General features: G+C 37.6%; 1 protein-coding gene across 1 annotated transcript in view; it reads left to right on the plus strand.

Moving 5' to 3' along the window:
- Positions 1–15,038, plus strand: part of fgf18a (fibroblast growth factor 18a) — a 15,324-nt gene extending 286 nt beyond the window's left edge. The window contains exons 1-5 of the mRNA XM_083547358.1: positions 1–1,023; positions 9,813–9,852; positions 10,469–10,646; positions 13,547–13,653; positions 13,798–15,038. The exon at positions 1–1,023 is cut by the window's left edge and continues 286 nt beyond it. Of these exons, the coding sequence (XP_083403484.1) occupies positions 992–1,023; positions 9,813–9,852; positions 10,469–10,646; positions 13,547–13,653; positions 13,798–14,067 (627 nt within the window). The 5' untranslated portion in view covers positions 1–991 and the 3' untranslated portion in view covers positions 14,068–15,038. The remainder of the gene's footprint in view (positions 1,024–9,812; positions 9,853–10,468; positions 10,647–13,546; positions 13,654–13,797) is intronic.
- The last annotated feature ends 9,028 nt before the right edge of the window (positions 15,039–24,066 follow it).

The raw sequence follows: 24,066 nt of genomic DNA on the forward strand, positions 1-24,066 counted from the left end.
ACTTTCTCTGTTTAAAGATGAATAATTAAAAAGCTTGGATCCTATGCTATCCTCTTGTGCAAACATTTTAGATGATGTCATTGCACTGCATTTTTGATCAGAGTGCTTTTTTTAGGAGACCCACAGACGATCAGCGAGGTAAGCGGCGAGCTCCGAAAAATCAGGTGCAGAGCCGCTGAGTTGAGTTCTCGTGGCCGGCTGGATCTGCCAGGCGCGTCTCTCTCCTTCATCTCCACTCTATCCATCATCTGAGCTGGACCGGACTAGGGAACGTGGACCCCTCGCAGCCATGACCGAGGCCGACTGGCGGCGCTTGAAGTGCCCCGCGACGCGCGCACATCTCCATCGCACCGGCCAGTCAGTCCGCTTTCCCGTTCCTCCATACACTTTTCGATGCCAATCCACGGAACTCACGTGTCATGTTTCATCCGGACTCTCTCAATTTTAAAAAAGACCTTAAGACCTTCGACGAACACTTTAAGGAAGCCAGTGTGAGAATTGTACAAGGATTTGGAAATCCTAGGTGCAGAAAAGAGTTTGATTTTGCGCACTTTCCTCTCGGCTAATCCTCGGACGTAGAACGAGGACGACCGGTAAACTTGGCTTTACCTGTTCCCCCGTAACCCGTGGAGAATACCAGCTGTTATGGCCTAACCCCCCACTTCTGCTCTCCTCCTCCCGTCAGCTCTGCCCCGCCCCCGAGCCGTTACCAGGCGCGCAAGCAACAGCCGCCGTTACAGCCGCTCCCGGTGGCACGCTCGCTGCGCACTCCTCACTGACACACACACACACACACACACACACACCTCCTTCAAAAGGGGGAAGCTATGCGCGCCGCCCGGTTCCGGCGGGAGCGTCCGCTGACCTTGTGACCTCTCCGGTGGGATTACACGGGCGGGATAGAAAGGAGAACTTTGGCGAGATCGAAGGCGACCCAGCGTTCATTTGCTTTCCAAGACGCACTGAGCGATTCGGCCGGACGCAGGGAGCAATGCGGTCCTTCTTCTCTACCCTGGCTGTCTTGTAAGTCATTAATTACCTAATGCTGAACTCCTGCACATGCGTGTTAATGCAAGCCGTTTCCTGTAAACTGTAATGCGTAAAAGATTTACTCGTTTAAAAACAGCAGCTCTGTGGAATTATGCATTTGCTGCACGCTTCACTTCCCATGACTAATTGTGAGTCTTGCATACATAATCACAAAATGCCCAGAATGACATCACCCCCTCTGAGTTGCCATGGTCACGGATGTCAATCAGACATGGTCTCAGGTAAGAGTGCCTCATCCAAAGAAAACAAAGTCCAGATTTTTTTTTGCAGTGCTCTCCTAAAGTGTGACCACAACATCTTTTTTTTTCTTTTCCTAACTTGCCCTCTCCTAGCTTTTACATGACAGTCACCTTGAGATGCTTGTCATTGTTCTTTTGTCAACCTGCACACAGGTTGACCTCTATCCCTCTGTCTTTCTGTTTTAAAACTGAAACTATCAATCTATCTAATAGTATTACTAATTGTCATGGAAATTATCCTCATATCTACTGTATGAGTACAAAAAAATCAAGAATTTGTTTGAGTACCACACATCCCCTGGTTGACTAAACACATTGTAGATAAAGACAGCTTCTAGAAATTGCAACAATTTTTACTGCATTAGCTGAGCATTTAAAAAGAAATTCATTCCTATGATTGGAAAATGCCTTTTTGGGGGAAGTTAGAAAAAAAAACATTCAATAGAGATTAACTTATATAATGTTCAGATTTCATATTTTAAAAGTGACTCTATTTAACTGCTACATTCACCACTGAAGAAAGATGAAGCCTCGTGAAGTATCAGGATCAGGTGTAGAAGTGATTTTTGTGATTATGCACATATGCATTTTTTTAGAGCACATAGTCTACAAATGTCATTATGAAGTGTTTGTGTTTCTCATCTAAACCCTAACCACTAAACTTTACCACATGTGCAGTACTCAATTCTGTTCAGACTGAGAGAGGTGCAATAGGATCCATCTATTTCAATTGAACTCTTGTATTTCATCACCCTCAAGTCTCTTGTGTGCAGTCCAGAACCAACTGCTTCCTCCGGGCCCTTGGCCTCAGCCTGCCTCGCAGATGTGAAAGGTGCACTGTGTAATGTGGCAGTAACACTACATTGCAAGCTGATTAGCTGGTTTGTGTTCCTGCCATACCGCTTAAGCTGAGACAGTCAGTCAAACCTTTTGTGAGACAATGAACTCTGCTTGAAAGGCGCACGGGGAAAAAAGTCAGGGGGCGATTTGGGATGGGGCTCCACTTCCACACACAAACACCTTTAGGACAAATCCTATCTCAGGTCTGATGATGTCACACTGCCTTGCTTGTCTTGGCTCATGACCACACAGTGCTTTAAAGTAAGAGCTCCCAGCTTCTTTCTCTCCTCTTTCCCCCTCCCTTACTCTCTCTGGGTTGATGTGGTTTTGGAGGAATAGGGGGAATCCGAAGTTGCAGCTAAAGGTTTTTTTCCTCTTCTCATTTTCTCTTCTTTTTGAGCTTTCTCCCTCTCTCAGCGTAACAGTGTTGTTTGAACAGCTGAGAATTCTTACCGAGCTTTGAGCCATTTTCACCTGCTCTGCCAGCGCTGGCAGGTAGATGAAGCATGCATACATCACAGCAGGCAGCCGGTGCTCATATGTCTGCAAGCAGGATGCATAAATATGGAGATAGCATGCATGAATGCCCATAATATCAATAACACCCCATGAACAGCAGCCAGTAATCATACAGTGAAATGCACATTGACTACGCACCGTAAAAACTGCACAGATTTCCAGTTCAACAATGCTTCTATTTAAACTGTGAGCCAATCTGGAACTGAGGATTACTGAGATACAAAGAGATACTGGGAACCTAAAGACATTGCAACATATATTAAAATATTTAGAAACATATGTACAAATTGCACAGATATGAAATATACATTTTAGAGATTGCAGATGAAGCCATTCTATACACAGCGACATGAGGCCACTGGCCAGTCACAGTATTGCTCTCTTTTCTTGCATTAAATATATTGTATGGTGTTTAAAGATTGGCAAATACATCTGGGGAGAAGACAATGGGTACCTCTATTGTGTTTAAATGTTTTTGTGTTAAATGTGTTCATAGGCCAAACCAAAGAAAATTTCCACACATTAATGAGACAGCTTAATTTCATTTAATTATGCCCCAGAATTGCCAATTATGCAATTTAATATATCAGTCTTTCAATGTGATATTGCCAGTGCATACTATTGCCACTGTAAACGTGAATGCTCCTGCAAATAATTTTACAAATACATTTCTTTATTTTCAGCTTGATAAATGAGGCCAATTAACAGAAAAATAATTGTGCATAGAATAGTTCTTAGATTTTATGGTTTCAAAGAGCCAGCTTTTAAATTTAGCTTTTGTTTGTGTGCTTAGTCATGGACTTATTAATCAAACGACTGTGCTTTTAATATGTGCCACCGGGAAGCAGTAGTTAACCAAACAGAATGGCTCACTGTAATAGTACAATGCATACAGGGCATAGGGTCATGACCTGTATGCACAGGTGTGAGATTAGTACCCGAAACCATTCTGTTTCTCCTCTCAAACGTAGACCTGGTCAGCAGATGTAGGCAATGACTTCAAGCACCTGGCTGACACACTTCACTACTCATGTAGTCTGTACATACAGGTGCACAGTCAGCACACACAGGTGCACAAAAACCACAGACACACAGTCAGCCTGCCAGTGCATACCACTGCTCACTCCATCGGCAATGACCCCAAGCTGGTGCATTCCCAGTATGCACACATGTTGAACCAGTCTGTTCGGATATAAAGCTGCCAAGCACATCTTATATGACCCAAGGTGTTCGTTCTAGACCATTTTGTTAGAGAAGACAGTCAGTGAGAAATACAGAGACGACCACCCTGCATTAAAGGATGAGAGCCAGTAAGATATACAGAGACATAAAGCCAGTGCTGTTCAACCCCATTGATAGTATGCAGTTATGCATGGGCAATGAAGGTATTCCCCCAGACAGAATGCAAACACATATTGTGCCAGTATGGGACAGTATGAGGACAGTATGAATCAGTTATGGAAAGAGATGAGGAGACAAACTCATGTCATTCAGATGATTTTCCAGCAGTGCCATTCAAAAATCTGAGACATCTGTCTCCCTCTTTCATGCTCCCTAGTTTTGACTTCCTCTTACTAATGAGGCTCTACATCCAAATAACTTCCTCTGTTTCTCTTTCTGTCTGAATCTATTTCAGGGATGGAAGTCCTAAGAGTCAGCCTAAAATTTCTAGAATTTCTTTCATGAATTACTAAATTCTGGGAAATTAAGCAGAACTGGCAATGTAATTAGAGCCGTCAGATCAGTGGTTTGACTATATTGAAAAATAGAAAAATAATTGTAACTCTTTCGTAAAAAAATAAATAAATAAATCTAAATCTAATTGGGAAACCTGTGTTGAAATGAACCTTTTCAAGATGGTGTTATTGTGTTGTACCATTATGTTATAATATGCAAATGCAGTACATGCAATATCTGTGTGCCAGAGGGGTGGGGTATGCAGCGTTGGAGGAGTTTGGAATGTGATAATTCTTGATTAAATTTTGATAGTTGCAGTACCAAAACAATTATGGTTTTTATTGGTCTACATTTTAGATTTAGGTTGGTTTTGTTGAGAGAGAGTGAAAGAAAGCAAATAATGTTAGCAATGAAGTTAACATTGAATTGGATAAACCTTGACATTCTCCAAGATAAAACATTGGCAGAATTAGTTGAAGTTGTAAGGGATTCTTTTCATCATAACAAATAAAAGAAGAAAAGCTTTTTTTCATAGACAAAAAGGTAAAAGTAGTTAAACATTGTTTTGTTGTTGTTCCAACTGCCTTTTAGATTAAATGGGATTGTCCTCTTGGTCAGATGGAACTATTTAAGATTCAATTGAATAATGGACTATTTAAAAAAATTGCAGAGTAGTAAAAATAGCACAGCTGTTACAGAGACTAAATGTTAAAATGATACTGTGGATATTCAATTAAAGTGGCTTTTTTGTATAGTGTGTGTGTGTGTGTGTGTGTGTGTGTGTGTGTGTGTGTGTGTGTGTGTGTGCTGCATGGCTAGGCTGAGATGCATCAAATGTAACATGTGAACACCTTTTTCTTTTAGATTACAGATTAATTACCATGAATCAGTATATTGGAATATGGGCAAATTGTTTTTTGATGTGCTGAGAGTGTATAAAAGGTCGATGTATATGTGTGTAGAGAAATATTTGATGTGAGAAGAAGTGACTTATGTGTGTATGTTCCTAATTACAGTTATATGTATGGGAGTCTAAGTGTGTGTTCAGCATCTGTGTTTCTGCTTTGCTGCAGCTGCCAGCTGCCGACACTGTTTCTCCGTCTTTATTTTCCCTTGTTCTGTTTCTCGCTCTCATATCTCTTCATGGCTGGGACAGTGTGGGGGAGTCTTCCCATTCTCCTAAAACCAGACAGGGAAATGTGAGAGGAAAAACAAGAAATGGGGATTTAAAAATGTCAAGATGAGAAACGCTCGTTTAGATCTTTTCCTATCTCTTACATTATGCTCGTTTTTTGGGACGCCTCCACATTCTCTCCTCCGACTGAATGGACGTGATGTAATAATGAAGTGTAAGGTCTCAGGATGTAAACAAGGAACCAGGTTCAGTCGAATATTTCAAATAAATCATAAGCTTATCGCATTTGCTAAAATAATTAATAATGCTGTGAAGCCACAACTCGGCCACAATTCAAAGGGATTATGCCTTTAGAGAGAGTGTAATTGACTAAAAATCCCAGTGTTAACTGCTTGGTGACCTATTACGTTAGTAATCAGTGACTGAATGCCTTGGATATAAGTGTGAGAAAAAGATTGGAGTTCCACTAATGCAGTACTGCTAAAACTACAGGGATGCTTACTCAAATAATGCATATAGACCCAACAGTATGGTAAGACATAGTATAGTTATTAATCCAAATCAGGACTTATCTCTTTTCACTTTTCATTGCATAACCCTAAACAGGCATGTGGGAGGAGTTTTCTGTAAATTGTATAGTGGTGACATCATTTCTCTTATGACACTAGTCTAGCAATTGTAGCAACACTGGAAAGACTTTAAGGTCTGATTTAACTTTTACTCAGTATTTGCTTTTATGTAAAAAGATATAAGTAAAGGATTTTTCATTGAACTTGATGGAAAGCATAACTGACGCTGGTTCCACTGTACTGACAGGTAAAAACGCAGTGATTGTCTTATTTGTGCCACAAAGAGTAACCAAATTCAGAATAAATATTTATGTCACATCAGCAATTGAAATAAAAAGAAAACATGAGACTACCTATTTGCTGCTGTATTGTGCTATAATGTGGCACATGCTAGAAGTTTAAGAGGTCTGGGTTCATTTGTAAGAATAAAAAATTATCAACAGACGTGTTAGCTTGTTTCCTGCCTTGTTTTTAGGCTATTTCCACTGAAGGGACTAGAATGAATTTTCATGCTGTCTTTGAACTTACAATTTTTTTTAATCTAACTTACTTTCCTACTGGGTAATTCTGGGACATATATTTAAAATCTCAAGCCTAGCACCTGATTTTAAATCAGTTATATTGTATATACTAGTATATTCTTTTTATTTGTTAAATTAATAACTGAATTTAGTGTTCCCTTAATTAAATCTATAAATCATAACTCAAAACTCTTATCTTGCAAAATCTTTTCTAAAAAAAGACAGAAATGGAAGCATTTATGCTTTTTTCACACTTTAAAAGCACTGATGTCAACAACAACATTGTTCCAACATCCCATTTCCAAGTAGAAAGTTGAAAGCAGCATTAGTCCCTATGCCACAGCTCGAAAAAACTTTTTAATGCTTTTATTTTTTGGAGGCCAACATCATTTGAGCTTCACATACTGAACATCAGTTATTGATTCATCAAAAAATTACAAACAATTGATGATCTAAACAATTAAGCAAATAATTAATTATTTCTTAAATAATTAGAATTAAATTCTTAGAAAACACAATCCCAAATCACCTTGAAGGAGCAAAATCATTTACATAAAAACAGATACACAATGAAAGTGGGGAAGAGAGAAAACTTGATTTTTTTGTGTTCAACTGTTGATCTGCTGTGTGTCGAGAAAGATAAAAAAAAGGAAAAAAGGGTCTGCCAAAGACAAATAAGTACATGACAGTGGGGAAAGGAAAGAGGAAAAGGGAGGGAAAGTAGAAATGTTCTTAGGGCTTGTTTATATGGAGTTAGTTGCCAGGCGCAGGGCAGTAGGTTTATATGTTCACCCTTAGGTTTTCCTCTTGTAGGGGGCGCTTAAACAAGCACACCCCATCTCTAGAGTGTTCTCACATAGTACATAGCATTATGGAATACATGTGCACACTCACACTAACAGCATACATAACACATCCCTGGAGCCTCAGCACACACATCTTTGGCACCTATACTCTGATACACTTTATTAGAGCACACAACACACCCTTCCCTTGCCTAACAAGCCTTGACAATAGACCTAGAATCATATTATTCCTATTTTACTTTGTGCTAAAACCACACGGATTACTCTGTATAAGCTTTCAGACGTATTTCAAGGTAAATTTAGGATGATTACAATAATTGCATAGTTATGATGCTTCTATTTTGAGGATTTGCTTTGACTTTGGTCAGATTCCTCTGTTTGTGTGCAAAAGTGTTTTTTGTCTGAAGAAGAGGTGGCATTAGGACACTAAAGACTAAGATAGAGGACGCTTATGCTTAGAATAATTGGTTTTTCTAATGATCAGAAGCTCAGTCACTTTAATATTCTAAGGATCAATATATAAAAAAAATGAATGCCAAATAGACCAGTACTATAATAAAGTCATAATCTCATAACAATAAGAAATAATCTCATAATCTCAAACAATGAAAAAAAATAGCAGAGGTCATATTTAAGTACTGCATGCTGCATGGTACTAACGGCTTCTAGAAAATTCAATTAGCATATATTGATGCTATAGACATACTATTAAGAATCCACATGTACCACAAGTAAACTGTTTACAAATATACATCATGATCATCAAAAACACAGACAAAGTGAAGCAGTACTAGTGAATAGTACACTAAGGAAACAATTCTGGGACTGTTATAATTAATTAATATTATAACAAAGAAAGAGTTGAAGAATAAAAAAAACACAGGTGGTACAGGCAACGCTGATCAGTGACTTGTCGTTTAAAACAAATTTATCGACTCAGACTTTATTACCTCTGACAAGTTGATTAGACCTGCTCTCGAAACACGTACAGCAACTATGATTTAAGGTAGGTATATATATCAAATACAGGAAAGTTGCATGATGCCTGCTCTACCTTATAAAGATTACTTTTAATTTCAGGGACCTGTATAATAAATCTAGACAAGTTGCCATTTATAATTTCTTTAGCATTCAAATGTTATTTAAGACTATGTTTTGGGTAGGGGATTCATTGTTTGTGAATTGTAATTACATAAATACTTTTTTAATACTAATTGTTCAATGTTCTTTAAACACTCTGGCTATTTTTATGGGAGTTTGGATACAATTCTTTATTAGCATATTCCATAAACTGCTGTAAATTTGGGAAAGGGTAATCCAGGCCACAAAGTTGTGACATATTAATGCTTTATAATTTGTCCTTACTGTCCTATACTGAAAGGCATTGCATATTCTAATGTTCAGTGTTTAGTGCAATATGCATCAATATAAAGTTTAAATGTTTTCAATTTACGTTTCAGAACTCCTGTCTTAAGCCCATTTTTTCTTTTAATTTAATGACTACACCTCTAAGCAATTTATTGAACTACATTTCTGATGTTTATATGGGATTTTTACAACAAATACCATCTATGCTACTTCTCTTGTTGCGCTTCAAATATGCTTTCAACTATGCCTCCGACATCTGTTTTAGACAACCATTGAACACAAGCCAAGAGTTGCTTTAGAGCTGTTGTCACAATTTCTGATGTTTCACACAAAGTTGTTCAGCTCATGCACCCTAAAGAGAACCTGAAAGCAACTGTTTGAGCTCTGCAACACCAGGCTTAAGGGCTCCTGGCAAGAGCTTGCTTCACCCTTGCTATGAACTACCCTGTTTGCTCTCAACACAAAGGGTTCTCGCACAAAATATTGTCCAAGTTTCCATACAATTGTGAGCAATGCCTCAAATGTCAACTTTTTTCTCTCCCAAAGTGAGAAGATTAAAGATGGCAGAGAGAGAAAGGAAAATAGAACAGGGCTCCATCCAAAATCAGGGCACACTCCCTTCCCTCCCACATACCTCCTGGGCTGCAGAGATGAATAAGGAGATTATCAGGCATTTAACATTTTGACAGATTCAGCATCCAGCTCACTGGGAGGTAGAGAAAGAGCTGTGATCTTATTGTTTATAACTTCAAGATCTAGGCAAATGGACTTAAGGCAGGATGATTAGGAGGGTTAAGGAATTAAAAAAAACTTCCAAAAAAAATACTGTTGGAGTCATTAGGGTGTGTCCCAATTAAACCATCTTCGTCATCAAAGTTAAGAATCATGCTAGAAGAAGTCTGGGGTATTCCACAAATCTAGTCTCAGAGCATCATGGCTGTATAAATCAGAATGTTTAAGGCTCAGACTTATAGATTCTGAAAAGATAATGCTAAATTATGTATGTGTGTGGATTAGGACCTACAGTAAGTGGAGGAAATACAGATTAGAGATGATAAACACCAGTGACGCCTTTTGTCTCTTTTCAGGTGTATCCAGATGATGCTGGTGATGTGCAATCCTCTACAGGTGAGTTGTGTGAGCTGTGTGTGTGTGTGTGTGTGTGTGTGTGTGTGTGAAGCTAGTTTGCATGAATTCATTTAAGCAAATTAAGCAACTCAGTAATGAGAAAACATGATTACGTTTATAATTTCTCCATAGGTTGCATTACTTTATGAACAAAATTTGGCAAACTTTGTGCCCTATTTGAGTTATTAAAAGCTGAATTAACAATAATTATAAAATTTTATATAGAAAAACTTGAATCCAGAAATAATAATAAAAAAGAAAAAATTTTGAATTAAGATTTAAGAAACAAAAATGGCTTAAAGTAATAAAATGTCTGTTCTTGGTAAATACTTAATTTCAGGCCGTAGGTACTTCTGGAGCAGGGCTTCTAATACTTCTAATAGTGCACCATATCTAGTAGTCTGTCAATATAATTTGAAATGATTTTGGATCATTTTTTTTTAGTATGGGAAGATTTTTGCTAACTGTTTAAGAAAGTGAATCTTCAGGTTGGAAGCTAAGAACTGCTGCTCTGAGAGGTTTTATCATATGTCTAAGAATCTACCTTTGTGAGAAAAGTGAGATATCAGGGCAGAGGAGAGATAAGACACCTGCATGTATGTTCCTCTGCCTGCAGGTGTTCGGAGTTGATGGCGTGAACTTCAGCATGCATGTGGAGAATCAGACTCGTGCACGAGACCCCATGAGCCGGCGACAGCCCCGAGTCTACCAGCTCTACAGTCGCACCAGCTGCAAACATGTACAAGTGTTTGGCCGGAGAATCAGTGCCCGCGGGGAGGACGGAGACAAATTTGGTAACAACATACATACATACACAAAGAGTCTCTGGATCATTAGAATTTTTCTCTAGGGCTGCACAATAATAGCAAAATGTAAAAATACAACTAAACCCAATAGTGAAATATATTGATTAGCACAGATATTCAGAAAAATCTGGATATATTTAGTCATATTATAATTTTTCATTGCACATTGTACACTAAGGAACAGCTCTATAGTTATAGTAATTTGGTATTGATCTTTTAAATATAAATACAAATACAAAAAAATTGAAACCATTACAGTTAATTAATTGCGCAATTACTTAATCCCTACTCTGGTTCTCATTTACTCTGTCCCCCTATTCTGTCTGACTCAGTTTGTCTGTATTCTTCAACCCATTCACACAGTACAGAAAAGAACAGAAAAATAATGTCTTACAAGGAAAACTATGTATCTGGAGACAAGATGTTGGCAAATCGATTCGCAGATGAATATCTTGCTTATTCTGTTACTCACAAAAACTGAGGAAAAAGGTAGTGAGGAACTTGTGTGTGGAAAACAAACACCTCAGCGACTGCTGACACTGTGATTCATGAAGGGGAGGGGGTGGAAAGAATGAAAGAGAGAGCAAGAGGGAGTGAGAGATGGATACAGCAAAGTCAGCGCTGGGTGTTAGTGTGTTAGCAGCTCTTCTCCTCATTGATCTCTCCATTGATCCTACGTTTTGCCTCTGGGTTTTTTCCTTGAATGGGTTTAAACAACATGCTGACCATATCCTCCCCCTCTCCATCTCTCCTTCTTTCACTTTCACCTCTCATCTCACCTCTTTCTCCATCCATCTGTCCATCCATCCCTCTATCCATCCTCCCCCACTCTCTCTGGATGCTGTGTGATCCACTGCCAAACCACACAATCAATGGCAGAGGAAGCTGAAAGATGATATTTACCACCTGGTGAATTTACCGTACAAATGATGGCTAATCATTTATTAAAAATACAAGGCATTTTCATCTGTTTCCTCCATGCTTAAGACTTTTTACGTATTTTCATACATAAAATCCTTTCAGTTCTTCCAGGCAGTAATGTGGAAAAAATAGAAAGATGGAGAGCAATAGAGAAGATTGGGGGAAGAGAAAAGGGAGGGAAAGAGCAAGCTTATTGATCAGTGCTGACCCCTGCATTGGTAAAAGGTCATTTAGGAACTCAATTTAGGGGTTTATGTTTAAACAGGCACAACCCTTATGAAACCTAGCCTACAGCCCAGGCACACAAACATATGCCTGATATGTACTTAGCAAATTACTAACCCAAATACTAAATACTAAAATAAACTCTTGGACACAAAAAGATTGTCACATAGCAATACTTGCCATATTGTTTACAGGACAAAATGTGATTTAAGACGGTTATGAGGTACCTTGTGGCTAAACAATATTATAATATAGATTGTGAACATCAGCTATGATTTTGATCAGAGTATAATTTTCTGAACTTTCATGGGTATTGTCAGTACTCCAGTAACACCATAACAACATATCCATAGTAATCGTTATTATTATAAAATGTTATTATTATCATTTATTTTTAATTTTTTTCTGCTATCAAAATATATTTTTGACTGCTGTTTTCCTAATTATGATTATATACATTGCACATCTTGTTATGTGGCTCATTCACACTTTCAGTCACAACAGGGTTTACACTGCTTAAAGGTATTGAGATTTAATCTCCACAGTGGATTTATGTCTGCTCTTTTCCACAATTACTGCTAACTTGTTAATGTTAGCACAGGAAGTCAATCATTATAGACTTAGAGCAATCATTAAAAGGTAATTATTCAGTTTCTGTGTGGTATTTATGATACTTATCAAATTTGCTGCCTAAACTCATACCATCTTGAATAGCCAATCTGAAATTAACTTAATGTTTATGTATAGGAGAATAGGTGAATGTTTCACCTGAAATAGTAAGCTCACTCATTCTCAGGATTTTTGTAATACTTAAAGGAAAACTTTAGTGTTTATAAACTTAAAGTCTCTCCATAACATTTAAAATGTATGTGTGAATGGGTGTATTACTATCTCGTAAATCTGCTGAAATCCCCATCAAGATGAAATAGTTAGGAAAACTTGAAGAGTATGTTTTTTAAACTATGTTTTTTTAAACTATGTCACTGAAATTTTAAGATACGTGACTATGCCACACAAATTAAAAAGCATCATTTAGTACACTCTTAACAATAAAACCTTTAGGATTGTACAGATATGGCTAAAAATATTAATGAAGCTTTTCTTATTGAGTTTGGAGACACTGGAGCATTGCAATTATGCATGACCCTTCATAGCATATAACCACAAGAAATTTCACAAAAAAAGGTAGTTCTTTCTCTAAAACAATGCATTATACTGGTTTAAAACTTCAGTTTGAAAAAAAAACATTTGCCTGTAGAAGTAATGACAAAATAAAGTGTTCTGCATAAATATTCCACTGCTCCTTGATGTCCATTAGAAGTGAATTCATAGTAAAATGGTTTTACATGAAATTGTGTTGAACTTGATAGTGTGGAAAAATGCTGGAGTATTCCCCAAGCCAAAGTTCTTTCAATAAATTTCAATTATTCATTACAACCTTTTTGAGAAATAAATACATTTCATAAAGATTGTAATTTTTATTGAGTCTGGGCAATAACATGGCAGTGTAAAAAATAGTTTCAACCTGTAGTAGAAATCCAGGCTAAATAATTAAGTCAAAAGTGAGAAAGTACTTCAATCACTATTTTAAATTACTACAGGAAACGAAGCAATATAGACAGAAGAAAATGAATTGTCACCTGCTGTTTTTTTCTTGTTATTGTGTGTTCAGGTCCATTGTTCTATGTATTGTTTCTTTTGTAACATCTGTCTGTATGCCTGTCTTTCTGTCCCTTCACAAGCCCAGCTTGTAGTGGAGGCAGACACATTTGGCAGCCAGGTGCGAATCAGGGGGAGGGAGACCAACTACTACCTGTGTATGAACCGCAGGGGCAAACTTGTAGGCAAGGTGACACATCTCTATGTTAGCTAAATTTCATTCTTTGTGCGGACAATCTGAGTTCATGGCAAACTGACAAGTGTTTACTTTCTCCCTCTCTCTTTTAATGGCTTTGTCTTGCCTCTGTGTGGCTGTTTTTCCGGATTTTCCCAGAAGGCCAGTAATCGCAGTGAGGACTGTGTCTTTATTGAGATGGTGCTTGAGAACAACTACACAGCATTAATGTCAGCACGTTACAAAGACTGGTATGTGGGCTTCACCAAGAGGGGTCGCCCTCGCCGTGGCCCACAGACTCTTCTAAACCAGCAAGACGTTCATTTCATGAAGCGCCTTCCTCCAGGAGAGCAGCCAGACCACACGCCATTTCGTTTCACCACTGTCAGCAAGAGGAGCAAAAGAGTCCGTGCTGCACGACCACGCTAACTTATGCTGCACTAAAGCTAAAAAACCACGATCCCTCTAAGGGACAAAACATTTAAATCAGGGCCTTGCAACAAAAGACAACCCTAGACTACATCCCAATAATTGGGACCATGTTCATGTTTAAATTAGGACCTGCTAAGGAAACAAAATGACTAATGGGACCAGGTTAACTCTAAAAGAACCTGATGTGGATGGAAAGTCCAACCACAGTTTACTGGCTAAATGTGGAGTGCTTTTCTTTTGAAGATTAAGCTAAGTTTTACTGTAGCATTCTCCAGTCAACAGGATCTAAACTGGACCAGCAATTATACCACAGCATGTGCTATTCCCCACTAGAGCCTTGACTGTAGTCTAGCACAGACATGCTAAACCAAGCCCAAACATGATGCAGTGACTAGTTGTAGTAATTTTCTATAGACTAAAGATGCAGAAAAACTGACAACTAACAATCCTCAATAAAGCACAGGGGACACGACTCAACACTCTACAAAAGACCTTTCTCTCTTACACACAGCATAGGCTTCACTCAGGATTCCCCGAACAAGATTCATGAAAATGTGACTGTGATAAAATAATGAATCTTCGGGAATTGTTTAGAGGTGTGTAAGATTTAAATTGAGTAATGATTTGAAAAAGACTCAAGAGTGTAATAAAGGAGAGACTACATTTGAGATCTCTCCCTCTCCCCCTGCCTGCAATCTAGTATGAATTTAAGAATGCGTGCATGTGTGTACATGGGTGTGTATGTATCTAAAAGAGTGTTTCAGGTTGCACCAAAGACCACATTGGATGCTCCCACAGAAGACGTTGCGGAGTACATCTGTGTAGGTAACCTTAAAAAAGTGCTTGCCTTTTTCTGAAAGAACCTACTAAAACTGGAATGTAATAATTATAATAATAATAATAATAATGATGACAAAAGGCCATGAAAGTCCTTAGAAAGCTGCACCAAAAATGAACTAATGACCAAAGACAACTGAAGACCAGTGAGTAATATGACAATACCCGGCACCCTAAAATTCCAGAATCCAACAGCCTATCAGAGTGCAGGACTTAGCAGTGGGACAGGAAAGGGATGGAGTCTTTTCTCTATATCCCTTTTGCTTTTGAAATGACACAAGGAGCAATGTTCCTGTTTGGATTCCAACTGGAATGCTGCTAATAGAAATGTTAGACAAATACCAAACCATACCATACAAATACCAAACCATATATATATATATATATATATATATATATATATATATATATATATATATATATATATATATATATATATACGTATGTATGTGTGTGTATATATATATATATATATATATATATATATATATATATATATATATATATATATATATATAAGAGTAAAAACTAAATAAGTGATAAGTTATATAAGTTATATTAAGTGATATAAAGCTAAATAAGTGATAATATACATTGACTGCTACTATATTTGTTGTTATTATAAAGTTTATTTCACTTATTTATTTCATCTGTGTGTATGGCAATCCTTCTTAAGCCAGTAAACTATACAGAAAGTGTCTGTGTTTTGAAACATGCCTACAGTGTCTCTCAGTCTGTCTGTCAATCAGTCTGTCTGTCAATCAGTCTGTCTGTCTGTCTGTCTTCATTATTAACTGTGCCATTTTTTGTCAAAAACTATCCAGAATTATTCAACATTGAAATAATAATTACCAACATTTGGTCCAGAGCTTGGGTTATGTCTGCCTCTAGTTTCACAGGTTGTGCATGTAGGCTTACTCATGTTCTCTGGTTTCATCAAACCTGCCAAAAACATGGCATTAGGTGGATTAGTGACATTAAATTGACACTAGGCATGAATGTTTGTATATTTTATATGTGGTGCCATGCAATGGACTGGTGGCCTATACACCTTGTAGCCACTGAAGAACAAGAAAGAAAGACATTTCATTTTTTATTAAATAATTCAAAGGCCTCCTGCTTTCCGGATAAATAATATAAAAAAAAAAAAAAAAGATTTATCTTCTAAAACTACAAGCAGCGATGATAGATAAGTACAATTATTTGAACAAATACATACACAAATATCCCTGTTTCGGCTGGTGGTAAATGTCGGGCTCGTATCTGTGATTTATTAATGCACACACTACCATTAATTCCAACCTGTAATCCCAGCAATTCCACTCAGCTGACTCAGCGGGAAAGTGAAGAATTCGAAGAAGGAGGGTGAGAAAGGGAAGAAGGGAAACAGAAAAGGGGAAGAGAGATAGAAAACGGCCTCTGGAAGCAGTATGGTGGAAAGATTCCATAGCCAAACCCAGAGGAAGGTGTATGGTAAGGCTGCAGCAGGAAGGAATGTTAAAAATTTGCGTGAGAACTGAGTAGTGACCCGAGACCTGCAGGAATTATGGGAAAAAAAACATATCCCAAAACCCACAGGAAGCACACACCCTACATCACACACCGCCAGAAGCATACTCGAATCATATAGTGATCACAGACCCATATATGTGTGCATGAACACAGGAAGCTGCGTCAGCATAGTAAAGAAATTAATAATATCAGAAAGCTATAGATCGCTTAAAGGATCCACTCATCAAACATACAGTACATTACAGTGAAACAACTCATAATACACACTGCTGTCATCTATGCACACACACTTCATATGATTGCGCCTTTAAATCCACTGAGCAGCCACTATTACAACAGTGTGCCGTCTAATTTCAAAACATTGTTCCTCACAGAGAACCACAATTGCATGACCTCACACACAATAGCGGTAAACCACAACTATACTAGAACCCAGCAGCCAAACCCACAATGTAAAGTAAGTTAATAGATATACACGCAAAGTAGGTCATTAGATACACACACACACACACACACATACACACACACACACACACACACACACACACACTCACACACACACACACACACACACACACACACACACACACACACACACACACACACACACACACACACAGAGATACAAACATAAATAACAATACATCATTACCTAATCATAATGTTTTAACCAACTATTAGCTCTTTTAAAATTTGGCAAATGGTTTTATGGGGTTGGCAAAGAAAACTAGAAAAAGAGAAACACACAAAACTAGGACATATTTTACATGCATTAGAAACAACTAAATAAATCTGTGTGTAAATAATAAACAGTGTTGTAGCTGGATTGCCTCTGCAGAACACATGGCAAGGGAAATTTTTGCAATTTCCCTTGCCATGTTAAAGGAGTAGTGAAGCTTTTTTTTCAAAAACATAAAATCAATTTACAGTATCTGTGCTTCATGTACAGCTACAGCAGGCAATACATACAGTGGGCTTTATCTTTTAGTAGAGATGTATGTAAATGGCTTTTTTTTTTTAGATTTCTGCTAAATGTAACAGTTTTGGTAATGGCCATACTCTTTATACCTGTGTCTATATTGATTAATGACAATCAACCATAAATTACTAAGCATATTCAGGGAATTGCGGGTTAACACTGTGATGCAACATAAAATAAAAAAAAGGTACAGCTCACAGCTTGGTTTGTTCACTGTTCTTTAATATACATTTTTTTTTACTTATCTTTTATGGTTTATATAGAATTTGACAAACATAACAAGCCCAATTAATGGTTTAAACCAGCAGTTCCTAACACAAATCTGTCTTTCATCGAAATAATTACAAAAAGACTCAACAATAGCTCTTAGGCAATTGAGTTTAGGATAAAAGGGTTTCGGGTTCTTTTCCCATCACTGGGAAAAATTTGTTGAAATTCTTGTCCATAGAAATCACTCATATGCATTCTACTGGAATTGCTTTAACTGGATAAGACATATGTAAAGTTAACCAAGTGTGCTGAAGAAGAAGAAGAAGAAGAAGAAGAAGCAGAAGAAGAAGAAGCATCTGCAAAGAGCAGGGTCACTCAAGGACCTGCATTGGGAAGCACAGATCTAAGACACTGTATTTAATCAGTAGCTGTGCTGTCTACATGCTCTTGCTGTATTACACTGTTGCAACATGTCTGATTACATTTAAATACTGCAATTATGACCGCAGGAAAGGATATCAAAATCAAGTACAACACCACATGTTTTAGTAAAATAAGGCTGCCACATATTAAAACTATAACCATGATCAGGTTTTATTATTGCAACACTGGGGGGTGGCCACTCCGTTCATGTTCCAGTAATATACTCTCAGAAAGCCTTAGATGTTGCTGTAGGCACATTTTAATTTATTCACTTTTCATCTTCATTTCTAATTATCTACTCACTCAAACAGAAGACACAGCAGGTATGTCCAGGCTTGTTCAATTGGAGTGAACCCAGGTGATTTAGTTCACAAATCATGGAAGTAAAGTGGCGCAATGCTACCACCTGCTGGTTATTTTGAGAACAGGTTATTGGGTCATTTCATCGTAGTTAGCCAGGTATGTGTGTATGAGATGGCGTTGAATACCATGATTAGCACTGTAGATTAACAAGGGCCAATTATCCCAACTATAATCAATTACAATTTGAAATGACTCAAAGTGTTTGAGAGTACAGCAAATTAAGACTCCTATTCATTCACTAGATTCAGATTCATATCTGTGAAACACGGAAGTGTGTTACACAGGTGTGTTAAATGACTGATGTCGGTATACAGGCTTTCTGAGAGTATATTACTGGAACATGAACGGAGTGGCCACCCCCCAGTGTTGCAATAATAAAACCTGATCATGGTTATAGTTTTAATATGTGGCAGCCTTATTTTACTAAAACATGTGGTGTTGTACTTGATTTTGATATCCTTTCCTGCGGTCATAATTGCAGTATTTAAATGTAATCAGACATGTTGCAACAGTGTTAGAATTAAATCTGTCTTCTAGCACGTGTGAATTTTGTCGGAAATATTATAACGCTATATTTTACTTTCACCTTATTCTTTTGTTTTCTAAATACAATATACCGCCCAATAGTCATACCGTAAGCGTTAAGTTAGCTGGAATGTGGCGCTGCGTCAGCATAGCCGAGTGGTTACTTCGCTCAAATTTACACCTGGTGTACTTCTGAGTTACTGGGATCGACCACTGGCGCCGTCTGGCGTTTTCATCAAATCTAGATTTTTTTTTTTTAATTTAATTTATATAATATTGTATAGGTTTTCTTTATATTACTGGTGCTAACCAGTGGTGTCAAATGTTTGAGTTAATATACATCATTAACTGTACTTAAAGAATTTTTGGATATTTTCTAGTTTTAAGATAAGTCAAGGAATACCTTTATTCGTACTACAGTGGGGAAATTTCATTGTTATAGCAGCATATATATATATATATATATATATATATATATATATATATATATATATATATATATATATATATATATATATACAGTACAGACCAAAAGTTTGGACACACCTTCTCATTCAAAGAGTTTTCTTTATTTTCATGACTATGAAAATTGTAGATTCACACTGAAGGCATCAAAACTATGAATTAACACATGTGGAATTATATATGGAATTATATACATAACAAAAAAGTGTGAAAACTGAAAAATGTCATATTCTAGGTTCTTCAAAGTAGCCACCTTTTGCTTTGATTACTGCTTTGCACACTCTTGGCATTCTCTTGATGAGCTTCAAGAGGTAGTCACCTGAAATGGTCTTCCAACAGTCTTGAAGGAGTTCCCCGAGAGATGCTTGACACTTGTTGGCCCTTTTGCCTTCACTCTGCGGTCCAGCTCACCCCTAAACCATCTCGATTGGGTTCAGGTCTGGTGACTGTGGAGGCCAGGTCATCTGGTGCAGCACCCCATCACTCTCCTTCTTGGTCAAATAGCCCTTGATGCCTTCAGTGTGACTCTACAATTTTCATAGTCATGAAAATAAAGAAAACTCTTTGAATGAGAAGGTGTGTCCAAACTTTTGGACTGTACTATATATATTTATAAATAAAAGTAGAGACATAATAAATGTATACACAATACAGTGTATAAATACAAAGGAAAAAGAAAAAGAGACCACTTATAAGTAGTTACACTATCGCACATATTGCACATAGGAAATATTGCACGGTTTTACATTACAGGTAGTCGTCGACTTGCAACCTATGCAACTTACGATCATTCGACTTTACGACCACAATCGCTAGCCGCGGCGCACGTTTTTTTTTTTTTACCAGCTTCCGGCATAATTTAACAGTACTGTAAATATAGCCTACTCTACTTACGTTACGACCAATTTGTCGGTCCCGATTGTGGTCGTAAGTCGACAACTACCTGTAGTGCTATTGTACATTTATTGCATAAAATATTTGTTATTGTTGTTATTGCACAGTCAAAAACAAAATATTGTATATTTTGGTGACTGATTGTAAAGTCTAATAGCAGCCGGGAGAAAAGGCCTTCTGTATCACTTTTTCAGACACTTAGGATGTAACAGTCTGTCACTGAAGGAGCTGCTCAGAGATTAAACTGTTTCATACAGGGGGTAAGAGTCATTCTCCACTAATGATGAAAGTTTAGCTACCATCTTCCTTTCTCCCACCTCCTGTACATTGTCCAGGGGAATCCCCAGGATTGAGCTGGCCACCAAAGAGTCAAAGAAGGTTTTCAGTAGGTCTCCTTGCACAACAAAAGACCTTAGTCTCCTCAGCAGAAAGAGTCTGCTCTGTTATTTCTTGTAAATTGCCTCAGTATTATCTGTCCAGTCAAGTTTGCAGGAACACCCAGGTATTTGTAAGAGTCCACTCTAACAATGTCCTTTCCCTGAATGTTCACTGGTGAGAATTAAGTTTGTTTTTGCTTACATAAATCCACCACCAGTTGTTTTGTACTCCCCACATTTATCTGGAGGCAGCTTCATTGGCACCAGTCCACAAAGTTCTGTACTCCGTGTCATCATCATCTGTGATCAGGCCAACAATGTCAGAGTCATCAGAGAACTTCTGCAGGTGACAGGTTGCTGAGCTGAACATGACATCTGCAGTGTAGACGGTGAAGAGGAACCGGGCCAGAACCATTGCAGACACTGGAGTATCTGGAGTTTACTGAGTATCAAAGATATAAGCAACTTTTATTATCTACTTAACCACATTACCAATTACATTTTACACCTCTGTTTAAGATGTCTTAACACCCCCTACCCACATCTGCTGCTTTTTAGCACTGCTTGCCTAATTTTCAGTCCAAAAAGTGCTAGAATAACTCTGCTCTGCTCTGTCAGCTCTGAATTCATTTTATTTATTTCTATCTATCTATCTATCTATCTATCTATCTATCTATCTATCTATCTATCTATCTATCTATCTATCTATCTATCTATCTATCTATCTGTTATTATTATTATTATTATTATTATTATTATTATTATTATAATTATTATTATTATTATTATCATTATTATTATTATTATTATTATTATTATTATTATTATTAATAATACTATTTGTTCCTTTCTTTGTCTCTTCCCCTTTTTAATTATTGGGACAATCAATGCACTATAATGTCACTTTCTGTCATAGGCCAGTGTGTGCTGTCTTCTATGCTGGTTCATCTAGTTGTGTCTAGATGTGTTATGTGTTATTGTGGTTGTAGTAATCTTTCACTTGAAATCTCTTTCTAATGTGCAATATGCTTCTAACCATCTGGATAATCATTAGACTATTATGTCACTTTCCATCTCAAGCCAATTTAAACTGTCTTCTCTGCTTGATTATTAAGTTGTGTTAGTTGTAATTAAGTTTGTATTAGTATATGTGTTGTTTTAGTCCAGCACTGCATGTATGTTAAATGTGCACTGTCGGTTAACTCTAAACCAGAATCAAATTCCTTGTATGCCTGGCCAATAAAGCTCTTTTACTTTTGATGACTGGATCATTTCAAACTAACAAATGTCTAATAAGTTTTTATCCAGCCACTGTCTGAATCTAAGCCTCGTCCCGAGCATGCCAGTGCCCAGTTTTGAGAGTGTGACTGTGGACTCTTGACTTCTGGAAAGTATATTTCCCTCATAACTTTTAAGGTAATACGTGGTGTTTTAGACCTTCATCCAGACCTAAATAAATCATTTCTGTTTTTTCAAAAGGGATTGTATGGACTGCACTGGAGTGTTTCAAAACAGATACTCGATGTGTGCTAGAATGGCCCAGTCAAATCTCAGTCTGCATGTCGTCCCTCACCACATCCATGAACCTCCTCCTTGGCCTTCCTCTTTTCCTCCTACCTGGTGGCTCCATCCTCAGCATTCTTCTACCAATATAACTAATGTCCCTTCTCTGCACATGTCCAAACCATCTCAATCTTGCCTCCCTCATCTTGTCTCCAAAACATCCTACATGGGCTGTCCCTTTATAAACTCATTTCGAATCCTGTCCATTCTCGTCACTCCCAACAAAAACCTCAACATCTTCAGCTCTGCTACCTCCAGCTTCACCTCCTGTCTTTTAGTCAATGCCACTGTGTCTAATCCATACACTGTCCATAATCCATTATATGTATCACACTAAATAATAAAATAGTTTTAATTCCAGATTTTTATTATGTCATGATTGTAATTTTCTCCCGCTTATCCGTAATTCGGGTCGCGGGGGCAGCAGTCTAAGCAGACCCCCGCCTTCGACTGCTGCCCAATCCTCACAGCACCGTCCCTTACGGTCCCTCCTGCAGGTGGTGAGCCCACGGGAAGGCGGCCCCACGTCACGGACCTTGATATTTCCCTCGTAAGGGACCCCTGGAGCATAGAGGGTTAAGGGCCTTGCTCAAGGGCCCAAGAGTGGCAGCCTGGCAATACCGGGGCTTGAACCCCAGACCTGCCGATCGGCAACCCAGCGCCTTAACCGCTGGAGCCACCACTCCCCCTATATTCCACTCCCCCTATTATTATTATTATTATTATTATTATTATGATGTTGTTGTTGTTGTTGTTGTTGTTGTTGTCCTGTATTTATAGTCTGTAGTTCCCCACAGCCTTTTAAAATGACATGATTTCTGGGTGTATATAAGGACCTTATACTGTTCACTGATTTAGAGGAACAAACAAATTAAACTAATAAGTTGGACATTTGGATTTTTATTTTATTTTTATTAAACATTATGACTATGTACAAACGTGCTTGATTTTTTTCCTTTACTTTCTTTTCTTTTTGGCTTTATACATTTATTTTGACTTGAGTAAGATTTTGACAGTAACCATGCCCTGTTTAGTCACAAAAAAGAAAAAGATCAAATCCATCCATTAAAATCCATTAATATAATTTTCTGAGGTTTTACATGTATTTTTGTGCCACTGAATTCATGTATACTGTCAGAACGAGTTCACTACTGCCTCAGTTCGTGGTTTATACACGTGACTCATAAAACATAGGTTATGTTTTCAAAATCTATTAACAATAAAATAATTTTTAAAAAGCACAAAAAGGAAAGAAATAATTACTCCATAAGACAACATATTTGGGAAAAGCCTAGACGCTTACTGTACTTATTATAGATAAACAGCTTATTCTCTCGCGCCAGCTTAGCCAAGCGGTTACTTCCTCTAAACATGGTTAACACCTGGGAAACCGGGTTCGAACCGCTGGCGCTGTCTGGCGTTTTCATAAATAATCTATTATTATAAATAATTTGGAAATGTTTTTTAAGTGACTTCTCTAGCGCTAATAATCCTCGTACTTTCAGTTTTGTTGCATGGTAATGTGACCATGTGTACTTTTAATATCCATCTTTACTGCATTTATAATGTTTCTATTTCTAAGATTGAGACGAGTGAGGTAACAGGTGACGTGAAAAGCACTGATTAATTGTCTCGTTACAGAAAGCACACGTGAAAGGCTGGGATTTACCGTATTAGGCACCAAGTAAGAATAGTTTATCAGCGGTACCAATGGTCACAAAAAGTATCAATCACGCGACAAAAACGAAAGTGTAAGTAGTGTTAGCTCACCCAAAGGTTTTTTCAAACTTATTCATAAACCCTCACTTATTTAGAAATTTTCCACTGTAAAAGAAAAAGAGACCACTT

This window comes from Silurus aristotelis (genome assembly GCF_946808225.1).
Source record: "Silurus aristotelis genome assembly, chromosome: 7".
Taxonomy (NCBI): Eukaryota; Metazoa; Chordata; class Actinopteri; order Siluriformes; family Siluridae; genus Silurus; species Silurus aristotelis.